Source organism: Pollicipes pollicipes, unplaced genomic scaffold, assembly GCF_011947565.3.
Source record: "Pollicipes pollicipes isolate AB1234 unplaced genomic scaffold, Ppol_2.1 Scaffold_6138;HRSCAF=7277_pilon_pilon_pilon, whole genome shotgun sequence".
Lineage (NCBI taxonomy): Eukaryota > Metazoa > Arthropoda > Thecostraca > Pollicipedomorpha > Pollicipedidae > Pollicipes > Pollicipes pollicipes.
The window spans coordinates 20131107-20143161 of record NW_023596818.1 but is presented as its reverse complement, the minus strand read 5'-3'; the positions used below and the strand labels follow the sequence as shown (position 1 = coordinate 20143161).

The 12055-nt window shown below is 50.2% G+C and overlaps 1 protein-coding gene across 2 annotated transcripts in view; it reads right to left on the bottom strand.

The window, feature by feature from the left end:
- Positions 1-11758, bottom strand: part of LOC119105747 (laminin subunit alpha-2) — a gene marked incomplete at its 3' end in the record, with an annotated part of 71143 nt that extends 59385 nt beyond the window's left edge. For both annotated transcript variants that reach the window (XM_037229236.1, XM_037229237.1), the window contains 1 exon segment: positions 11488-11758. In XM_037229236.1, the coding sequence (XP_037085131.1) occupies positions 11488-11566 (79 nt within the window).
- Between the last annotated feature and the right edge of the window lie 297 nt (positions 11759-12055).

Sequence of the window (12055 nt, the reverse complement as noted above, 5' to 3'; positions counted from 1 at the left end):
CTGTACCGGGGTTACAGCGCGGTGTACCCGGATAGGTAGGAGAGAGATTACTGTATCAGGGTTACAGCAGCTGTGTACCTAGGTAGGTGGGAGAGGGGTTTGTGTATCGGGGTTACAGCAGCGGTGTACCCAGGTAGGTGGGGGGGGGGGGGGGGCGGGGGCGTTTCACATTCCATTTTAAAAAGCGTATCAGCCGGTTTCTGTGGTTTTCGTGCTGGACCGACGATGTCAATCATATGTCTTCTTTTGACTGTTCTGGGAGGGGGGGGGGGGGTGGGGGGGGGGGGTCAGGGCGCATCGACTGCTGTAGGTCATGCAGCTTTTGAGTGTTCTTTGGGGGGGAGGGGGGCGTCACGGCGCATCGACTGCTGTAGGTCACGCAGCTTTTGACTGTTCCGCATGCACACGCACTTGTGGCGCCGTTTACCGTTTCGTGGGCCAGCAGGCTGTCACGCACATAGTGAATGCGAGCTGGGACTGACAGCCGTGGAAGACCATAGCAGGCGAGGACCATACCAGGCGTGACATTCATGCAAGCATCCATAGGTGAGTGCATACCACATAAATTCGCCCTCACTACGTACGCATGACTTTAGGACAGGACGTTGTACGATTCCTGACTGACTGGAAACAGCTATGAAGCTGTATTTTTGTACTGGCATGCTTTCTTACAATCAAAATGCCAACACAGTGCAGGATCGTAGTATGCTCCTATGTACTACTATGTGCTACATACACAATGGCGGCTTCATGACAGCCAGGGGACATCTAAAGAGTGTTTGTTGCACCATTTGTTACGCATTAAGTTGTGAGAAGGTAGTAGAAAAGTCAATCCCAGTGTAGTACGTAAGACAGATTCACCGATAGAAACATCTGTATGGTGATGTGTGATTCGCATACGATGCTTCCTACGAACAAAGAGCAAATAGCAACAGCTGGAGCTCACGCAGGAACCAATGGGGAAAGGAAGAGGGGGAGTCCACGTCTACCTAATGCGCGAAAACGTGCCTGTCGGATAATCCATAGGCATTCCCGTGACCTCAGAGAAGCCTAACGGTTTTCTGGATGCCTTCGGCTCCGCGCACAACGGTTGCTACGAAGCTCTCTGCCCTGCTCAGCTTTGGTTGGTGTTCCGCATCACGCAAAGTCTCCAGCCCCGTGGCCGCGTCCGGTCAGTCCCGCTCCGCCATCAGCTCAGTCTCCTCATCCATGGAGACGATTATCAAGTTCAGAAATTAGATGTTATGTGCACCAGCGCTCGACAGAATGTCCAGCTCCACCTTCAGCTCCGCACCCGGGTTCGCTCCAGCTCCAGCCAGAGCAGCTCCCGGCACGCGCCAGGACGGCTGGAGCTGCCCCGCGCCCGCGCCAGCTCCACCTGCGCGCCAGGGCAGCTCCAGCTCCGCGCCAGGGCGCCACGCGCATGGAGTTCATCACGCCCACCGCGAGGGGCGAGCCAGAGCCCGTGGCACGTGGCGCCGTCCGGGTTACAGCTGTCCCCGGTGTCGGCCACAGCCCGGGGGCGTCTCAGCTGTCGCTCGGGCGTACGGTGCACAGTCAGCAGCGCCAACTGATGACACCGTGTCTTGTGTCGACACGGTGTTGTCATGTCGAGCGGTCAGCTGACGGTGCGGCAATTTGAGTGACGCTAATGGCGCATTGCTTAAAAGGCTGTGCTGGAGCCAGCGAAAGCGGGACAGGGAAAATTGTGCAACGAAACAGCTCCGAACAGGCACGGGAGAGCGGGCGTAATATTAGATAGTGACGATGCACTCGGCGATGGAGGCATAATGGCTGAGGGTAGCATGATAATGTCCTACAAATGACTGAGGTTGCAACAGCACATCAGTTCTTGCAGACGGGTGTCCGCTGAGCATGGTGAAGGTTTGCCGAAGGAAGACTCCGCAGGTAAAGAAATGGACACAGCCGGTCTAAGTTTCCATACAGGTTTATATCGCTGCATCACACTGTATGCGCCTGAAAACTTGGCGAGGCTCTTATCAGCAGGAAAAGATCAACAAAACTTGCACGTTTACAGCCACACAAATGTCACTTTGTCAAACCGTGAAAGAGCGAAGCGTAAAGGGATATGACTGGAGGGGAGTCTATCGACTTCGGCAGAATGTTCTCCGATGTCCATGAACAAATTGCAATCCGGTCGCCAGCTGAGGCTCATTCAGACAGACGTAAATATCGCGAGCTCGACGGTGGACAGCTGTAAACGAAGCGGTACGCGATGGCATACGCGGCCCCTTTACATATATAAACATTCAGACGGCAAGAGTAACGGTAAGTTTAAGGTCACAGAGTCTCGTGAACAGCCGAGCTGACCATTCGGTCAACGCTAGCTGGCCACAAACCCGTCAGGAACCGACCAAATCTCCGCCAGACGCCTACGGGGCCACCGGGAGCTGACCAGGAGCAGGAGCTCAGCACCAGTAGCATGAGTTCAGTATCAGGAGCATAATCTCAGTACCAGGAGCATGAGCTTACTACCAGGAGTATGAGCTCGGTACCAGGAGTATGAGTTCAGTACTAGGAGAATGAGCTCAGTACCAGGAGTATGAGTTCAGTACCAGAAGTATGAGCTCAGTACCACGAATATGAGGTCTTTACCAGGAGCATAAGCTCAGTATCAGCCGGACCGCAGAGTCGGCACGAAATCACCGCGAGGTCGCGCGGACAAAATGTGGGCCACGGCTTGGTGCTAATTACCCGCCAACTTGCTCGCTAGTCCTTGATTTGGATGGCTCCAGTCTCTCTGGTAAGCAGGTTCAACAGTACTTGTGCCCATTTTACGATCAGGAATGGTGTGACAAGCACAAAAGTGTACCAATGGCACAAAAGTAAATCAATGCAACTAACACTTAAATGGCAGATTTAATTGCGTAAAAAGGCGGCCATTGCATTTTGCGTGAGACGTGGGTTATTATCACCCTAAAATACGAACCATCTTTATCAACATTAACATATATTTATCACTACAAAATAATATTCATATATCAAAAGAAGACTAAACTTGTCAAGAATTTGGATGAATGCAAAGGTTTTGTTATGTTACCTTGGCCACAATACACAGAATAGGCAAGTATTATGAGAGAGGAATATGAATAAATTGGCAATAGTCGTACCAAAAGCTTTCAAGCAGCCACAAAAAAAACACAGCTGAGGTTTTATTTGGGAAAGTTCATGACAATATGGTCAACCCATGACTCCAAGGTCTTCCCAAACAGCAGAGCTGTACGGGTTACCGAAAACTTATAAAACAGAAATCCCCTAAGACCTATTGTTTCAGCTTGCAATGATCCTCTATACAAATTGACGTAGTTTTATAACAAATTACCAACCAAATGTTTATTTTTGTGCCAGATCACCTGAATCATTCCCACAATTATCTGAGCCGACTGAGTTGTCAGTTCACCTCTGGCCACACATCAGGATCCAACGTGTTCACGGCAAATGCAGCTAATTAATACAGCAACTTCCTCATACATGAGGCGATATATCCTACTATGAGCCTAATGTCAAAGCATGAACACAAAATTGATTTATTCGGCATAAACCAAGAAGATATCCGAAAAACCCTAAAGCAATGTGTGCAGAATACTACCTTATGTTTTGAGCAGCGTTTCCCATGTGGTTGGGTTCGAATACCCAGTCCCGGTATCCTCCACTGGATTGTGAGAATCTTCTCGCTTATGTCAAGACGACAGCTATCGAGACACGCTTTACAATCTGACATCTTATTTGTACACAACGTATATCATCACAGGCTGGACTGCGCTTACGTAACATCACTGTCCGGCCTGGATACACCCGTCCGGTATTCCGGACATACCAGTCTTTTACACCAGCCATTTGAAAGAGTCATCACTGTTAAAAATAGATTTGTCACACGTCTACCCGTTGCCTGCGACCGTTTTCTACAGCTTCTACCTCAACTCACTTTTTCCAGCCAACAAAATCGTTCGAGCTTATTTGTTTAGGTTCGCCGGCACTCCTGGAGCTTTCTTTTGATGACCGTTGTGCCTGAGTAAGTAAGGTGCATGTGTGACTCTAATGTGCATGTGTGTGCATGGTCAGGTTTTTTGTTCGTGTGTTTTGCCTGCGTGTGCGTCGTGTATTTATTCTTTTCAAACCTGGACTGTTTTCCCTATTGGGCTTTTGCCTGTGTACCGTTTATGACCTAAATAAACAATACACGAAAGTTGCTTCAGGCAAAAACAGCATTGTTGTTTAACTAGCAATAATATCTACGGACGCCATCGAAGCCATGCTGCTTATATCCACGTCTACATCTCATCCCATTCTCTACCTAAGGTATACTGAAAACATTTTCGGACATTCGGTACAAAATCCCTGGATGACTAATTCAAACACACACATAGTTTTAAATCGGCTTTGAAATTTCCCACAGGAGGTGATATCTTATCTCATAGTCAGATACCTCACCTTGACATACTCGTCACTGTCAATGAAAACGGGATATACGAAACAGAGTTATACATAAGTCCATGGCTGCGTCCATTATCTTCCCATATACCTCAGCCCGCCCGATTCACACCAAAAAGTCCGTCCTAGCTTCACAGATGCTGAGATCGAAACAGTCTAGTTCCGGACCAGCAGCTCAAAACCAGGAGTTGCTCAAAATTAAAAAGTTATCTATTTCCACCGGATACCCGCCAAACATAAGTTAAAAATGCGCCACAAAATACGTGTTCAATCACGGCCTATCCCAACAAGTCGGAAGCCACATACGTAGCCCCCAGTAATCGATGATAGTCTAGCCAAGAAGATAACAGCAGCAGTGAGACAATCGAGGATTTCCCTTCGGTTGGCACGGTCCAGTGGGAGGACACTTGCGCGGCACCTCACCTAGGAGGCGTTTGACCCACCCGTGTCCATTCGGCAGGACTAAGCGGCAGGTGCCATATACCAGAAATACCGTTTATATGGTAATCTATCAGCTTTACGAGACAAAAGGACATTCATTCTCACCATACAATCAAAGACAACCACAATGTCAAACTTCTACGTGCATTGGCGAAACAAATACGTAGAACGGTTATGGATCGTTTCAACGAGCGCATTCGCAATGCAAAGAATAAAAATAAGAATGGTCCTCTAAACATAGGCGAAGGGGCGTTTCAAAAAGTGGAGGGGCCAAGCTCAGTGCGTACTTCAGGAACTTTTCCTGGAAAGCAAGCCCGATGACCGGGGGGAAGGAAGGGGGGACAGATGGAGGTTGTTATCGCTCTTTATTCAAATGTCATGGCCGCTATGGTAGATATGGATCTAGAGCTCTTTCTCGCTAGTTCACAATCTTGCCTTTTCGAATCATCTATGTCAATCGGCAAGTAAAGCTTCCCAAGATTATTCGTCCATTTCAACATCATATTTCCTGGGGAGGCAAAATTCCACGAACGGGTAGGCATTTTGGGTCATTGAGAGGCATCTGCGTCCACAGGGTAGATGCCAAAATATGGCCCAGGCATAGGCTGGTGAGAATTTTGAAAGTGAATCTAAGGCAACAATGTGACAGATTTGCCATGCGCCTTCATTATTCTAGCTGCTTTTCAAGAGATAAGACCTGCCCCAAGCGTTTTAGGCCAAAAACAAATTTGGGAACTCGAAACTGCCGAAAAATGTGATAAAGCCATAAAACTGGAGATTTTCCTTTAAAAACCAACGCGCAGAATGAAGGCCGTTTTGTCATATATCCCTTATCTGGGCACTGCTAACATCCGCCGTCGGTGGCCACTACCCTGGCCCAGCTGTCTCCCGCATGGCTGACTGCGAATTGATCGTATGGCTGCTTTGTTGCATATTTCTGAATCAGCTTTACTACTAAGTGGTGTATAAAACATATGTTGGACACCTGCAACAGTATCCCGAATTATCTTCCTTTACGCCACACCACCGCAGAAAAAAACCCGGGAAGCTGCCTGCCTTGGGTATGAATCGGTCCAACGGACATTCAATGCCCCATCATTCAACGCAGCCGACTTGATAGAGCCTCGCCAAGGGGGAACCCCGGGGATGACAATAGCGCCTTTTATTATGATCCCCCCCCCCCCAAGAAAAAAATCACCGGACACAGCTTACTTGTTAGCAAGAGACACGGTTTTCTTTGTCCTATTGTCATTTCTATCTTGTAACCAGAACAGAAACCAGAAGCTACCGTGAGATCAGTTTTGTTTGTATTTTGAAGTCAATAAACTGCAAAAAGCAGGCGTTGAACGACCGCATGGAATAATCCACCAGCGCCCTTAACTCAAAATGGTTCAGTGGACTCTTTTTAAAGCGGTAAAATTCAGAAGCTTAGTCAGAATTTGTGTCTGGGCTCTACAGACATTAAAGACATTGCGAAGGTAGACCGTCGATGGATGTCTTTAACCGAAATTTGAAGATGAAAATTTGATTGTACATGAAGTAGCCAGCAATGTGCATTAACATGCCCCATCCATGTTTGTCTGAAAGTGATCAACATTCAGTCTAGCCCAGTGGCTAACTTTTAGCCGTAGCCCACCGGTGGACGAAACTGATGACGCTTCTGAAATAATTACCTTTAAAACACTTAAAGCAATTAGTGATACAAGTCATGCGACGTAGTTTTGAGCATGCGCACTCGCAAGTCTTAGTAACAAAAACCTTGACGCCAGGCGTTGCAGTCACCCGAAGCCGTGCCACTTTGGCCCAGCAGCGATTACTGAGTCGCGGCCAACGACTGCACGAAAGTGAAAGAAGTGCCTTCGAACGTTTCAGGACATCAAACCTCACATTCAGAAGTCAGGCTGGGCATATATTTCACGTGTGCGATTTTTAGACTGATGATAAGAACGGATTGGCCCTTAAAGCAGCACGAAGTGGTGCTGGAATCTGGTGGTAAAACTGAAAGAGTAGGGTAGAATCTCTATTTTTCGTGTTTCTGTAGCTATCTATCTGTCCAGAAGACAGATTGACACGGCGTCCGTCGTCTGGTGACGCTCGCAGTGGCCCACGCCGTTCGGTTTGACGGAAGATGTAACTCTGGCCATTGTTGTCCTTTCTCTCGAGATTGCGGGCGGGCATGTTCAAACCTTTTGGTGTAATTTTTTCACTAATGAGACCCCATTCTATTATAAAAATTTGCAACTCCTTGCTTTCTTTCGTGCAAGGAGCCCCCTGAGTTAACATCAGCGGCACATGACCGTTTCCGGCCAAGGGTTGAAGGGCCATTCCGTCCCATCGCGAAGTGTCTTCTGGCTGTCATTCTGGTGACACGGGGCGGGATCTCCTGGTTGATCTGGACACCTCAAGAAGGATACATCAGATCACATTGTACCCTTCCCTGACACGGGAGGCCTTCTGACTCGCGCAGTTGGCCCCAGAGCAGCACAGAACCCTCACATCATCATGACACAACCTTATCCGTGATCGCTGCAGGTGGTTCAAAAATTGTCACAAAGACTCCAGCTCCATGTTTCTATGTGTTCTTCAGAGATACTGAGGACCCCTGATCGTAGATTGTGGATGAAATGGGGTCCCAAAATTGTTTTAACATAGTTAATCTATGTTCGCCTTAAAATGTTCTAAGATTCAGTCAGAATTGATTATCGAAAAAACCATGTGATCTGGTTTTGAACGTGTGTTTTCGCAAGCCATGGCAACAACGGTCTCGACGCCCGGCGTTGCAGTCTCCATGGGCCGTGCGGCACCGGTTTCGCGGCTGTGACGTTAAGCGATGGCCAATGAGCGAACGAAAAAGACAACGCATCTTGTGGAAGATGGCTAGTGAACTAGGTAAATCGGCATGTATGTTTAATGTAATGCAAACGTAAGCTAAACACAGCCTTAATCTGAAAAGTGGGGTAGGGCGGTTAACATCGCTGCCCCCCCCCCAACCTTGAAAAGCGGGGGTCCATGCCCCCCGGCCCTCTGTTCCTACATCCATCCCTCTGAACAGTTCAGGATCTCACATCTCACCGAAGGTGGGATTTAATATCTTAAGGAGTGCTTATTCTTTTCAAATCTGAACTGCTTCCTCATTGTGTTTTTGCCTGTAGATTGTTTGTGCCGTAAATAAACAGCAAATACTTCAGGAAAAAACGGCATAGCTGTGGGAACATCATTTCATCGCTACTAGCAATCATATTTACGGACGTCATCGAAGCCATAACCCTCACATTTGAGTACTCACAGAAGGTGAGTGTTTAAAAAACGCACATCTCCCCAACATAAAGTGCCAAAGAATGGCCCGCGCAACAATGCTGCGGACAAGACAAGGATATGATGCTAACGAAAATCACAGTCACCAGACAACGCGAAACAGAAGGCCAAACCCTGAACATTACGACATCCTCCTGGATATTGGTCAAAAACCCTCTGAACACTACCACATGACACAAACAACGCGACACTATCACTGGATCTCGCTGCTTCATGGCGAACAGATCGTGCGCGCGCGCGTTTCTGTTTGTGCCGTTGTTTTGAGAACGGTTATCAACATTTCCACGCGGTGTCAACATTCTGTGTGGGGAGGAGAAAGAAGAAAAAACAAACGGAATGATTGTAAGGTTAAGATGACGCCGATGACGTGCCATATTTTATGGCTATTTGATCCGTCGTTTCCATGATATGCACATGCTTTATGGTTGTAGTGCCTCATGCATACCTGAAAGTCAGCGAAACTAGAATTTCAGCAAAGGACTGCACGCACGACAAATGTTTCAAAAGAGTTCTGTTCTTTCTACGCCTGTTTTTTAGTCCTGGAGAAGCACAAAGCGAAATATATTGGCTTTCTTTTTTTGTTGCCACATTTCATCAACATAAGTAAAGGTTTTCCACTATACTTCACGTTTATTACAGTCATGCTAAAAATATACATCCAAATTACAGGATAAATTTAAAGCAGAACTTAACTCACACTGTAGGTCTCTGATTGTAAGTACGCACATATCCATACTTTCCGCTTAACAGTTGTCTTTAATATCATGTTGTTCTCACTGCCTCCTAGGTTGGGAAGCTCCAAAATTCCAAGGATGATATGTAATGGTTCATGCGTTGGTATGCACAAATATTTGTCTCACTATGGACATCGAATACCTGACACGAGGGAAGCTTCGTGTTACATTTTGATTACCCGTACACATCTTGGACAATCAAAACTTTGAAAAAGATTTAGTCCGAGTCTTTTGATCCGATGAATTTCTAGGCTCAGCGACCACACTAAGCAGTGCTTGGCAGGTGAGACCTAACCCTGCCTTACCATTCCAATTCGATAGTAAAATTCAAGATCAACGACACGGTGTGCGGCGAAAATTCGGCTGTTGTTTGGTTGTTGAAAGTTGGCCGCTATGTCCAGCACAGTCCACCTTACCCTATGACGTCAGCTGACCTTCAGGGGACCTGTGACCCGCCCACAGGCCACTGCAGTCAAGCGGACCTCTGTCTCTGACTGAATCTGACCATTTTAGTCGAGGGTTAACAGCGAGGGCCTAAAACGACTCGAAGCCTCAGGCACTCTAACCAACTGGGCCATCGAAATGGACGGACGGAGACCGATCGCATTCAGATGTGTCTCACAGATCGATTTCCGTAGTCCAGGTGAGGATCCTGTAAAGGATTTTGCCAGACAAGGATTCTGTAAACATAGGACGGATTCTGAGCAGGCGTTGAGGAAGAGTTGAACACGAGATTAACCATCCACAATCCAAATGTTTTCCGCCGTTCTGAAGAATGTCAGGCAAATGCGCACCTCCTCGGAGTAATTCAGTCTTATCACCAATTTTATTTGGACTCGATCGAACCCATTATAACTTGCCCCGCTGAGTTCTGAGCTATGCGGTCGTCTAATATTGAAACACCGGGCACTACAACAGATAGGTCACCTCAGCTCTTCCCGACTCCACTGCACCGGTTCCTGCAGCATTGCACACGGGCCAGTGGGCGTGCACCGATGACCCCAGGCTCGCGAGCGGCTCCATGTTAATTCGGTCGATTAGACCTCCATGCTCCGGACGGCAGCGACTGTTTTTGGCTGGTCGAGAGCTGCTTTGCACATGTCATGGTGATGACAGAACGAGCAAGCAGCACATTTTTCAGAACACCGAGCCACAACCCTTACAGGCGCGGAACAGTTGTGGCGAGTTTACCGTAGCGCGTATGCTTTCTTCCAACGCCAATCCAGCTCTGGCGATCACATATTTCTCCCAGTGACGAATGCACAACCTCGCTGATTCCGCTTCACATCAGAGGCAGATAGCTACCCCCACGTGATTCCTTCCGATTCCCGACACGACAGTGAGCGCATTCGAGCGATGATATCTGACGCACCGGCGGCGTAGCCCAACTATAGGGGCCGCAGCGCCGCCACTACGCCTCGCCGCTGCGGCCGGCGCTCTTGCTGCAAACCCACAACGCCCCGCACGTCCCGGGGATAGGCGCCCTCTCCCAGCCGGGGCGGCCTCAGGGGCCCTGGCCCGCCCGGTCGGCCGCCGACCGGGCCCTGTTCCGGGGTCCTCCACCCCGATCACTGATTGAGGAGGGCGGGGCGGGCGCGGCGTGACAGGCGCCCGGCAGCGAACCGCGCTGCAGTCGTGCACCAGGCTGAGACTGGCACCGTAGAGACTACTGCACACTTTGGCTCGCTGGTTAAGACGACTCCATGTTAGCTCAATTCATCCGCGGTCAGCGATCGGCGCCATTCGAGTGATCTGATCAAACAGTGGAATGGAGGGTGGTGTACAGGAACGTGATCTGAATTCAGCCGAGGACAAACGTTACGCGAACCAGCCGTGGGCGACAGGGCAAAACTCATTTGCCTCTAGACGAATGTCCAGCGAGAAAGCTGAGCTTTGTTCCACTCCGGTCCAACTGCCTGGGTCACACATTCCACGCGACAGGTCAGGGTGGGAGCGTGGGACGCGATGAAACGGGACACAGGCGACTGGAGGCCACGTCCGCCTGTCGCCCAGGCGTCACCTGGGTCCGATTTGTGACCCTCTGAGGAGGCTCTCCGCCTCTTCGCCCACTCCTCAGACGGACAAAAACGGACCTTTTGTCCCTGGCGCCTCGCAGCTGCGAACCCTCTCGGCCTCCACCTGGCAGCCGTTTAAAACTGGAAACACGCAACCAGAATCCTCGCCATGTTATTGACGAAATGCGCCGACGAATTCTTCAGCGCTTTCCGTGACTTTCTCTCCATGGTTACAGCCCTGGCCAATCTATAATTATCGGTTCTCTCTCCCTCTCACTTTGTCTCCCTCTTTCTCTGCACGCGCCTAGTTTTTGTTACCGCCTGTCACCCTTTCTTCTGCCGTTTCTTACAGGCAGCTATGTCTATTTACCTTCTCCACTATCTGCTGCACTATTCCGTGCAGCCAGGTATCGAATCAATTCCCTGCACCGGACATATTAAATGGAATACGGCAGGCCGTGACCGTCATCGTGGGCGCGCGTGCTCTCGCGCGCTCGTCAGAGCTGCGTGAGAGCTCGGAGCGTACCCACCTGTGCTGATGGCGACGCCCTGTGTGGTGACCAGCGCCGCGCACAGCAGGAGTGCCGCGCAGCGGCTGCGGCGACCCATCTCGACACGGGCGAGCTCCCGCGCCCCCCGCGAGACCACCAGCGGCACGCGGCCGACCTGAGGGCGGCGGTGACGCAGCACCGATGTGCCCCTGCACCTCTGCACGGTAACCCGAGCCCGCGGAGCGCACGGCACGAAACACGACGCACGGGAGGAGCGGCGCGGTGCCCGGTGCCGGCGCGCGCTGCCCGGTGCGGGGCGTGTCCGAGACTGACGCGGCTGGCGGGCACGGCGCGCGCCGGCTCGGGCCGACCTCTCGAGGCGGCCGCCGCCCGCACTCTCACCTGGGCCGCACAGTGGGACGGCGCGCCGCACTGCGCGCCACGCGGCGCCCGAAGATGGCCAACAAGACCGCAGCAATCTCTGAGCGGATCGTTTAGCGGGGCGTGTTTGGTGGATGTGATTGAGCTATCAGACACTGGTGGATGGGCGACGCACTTTAAACATCACGGAAAACGTACATCATACTCAGCCGGAGGCTGGTGACGT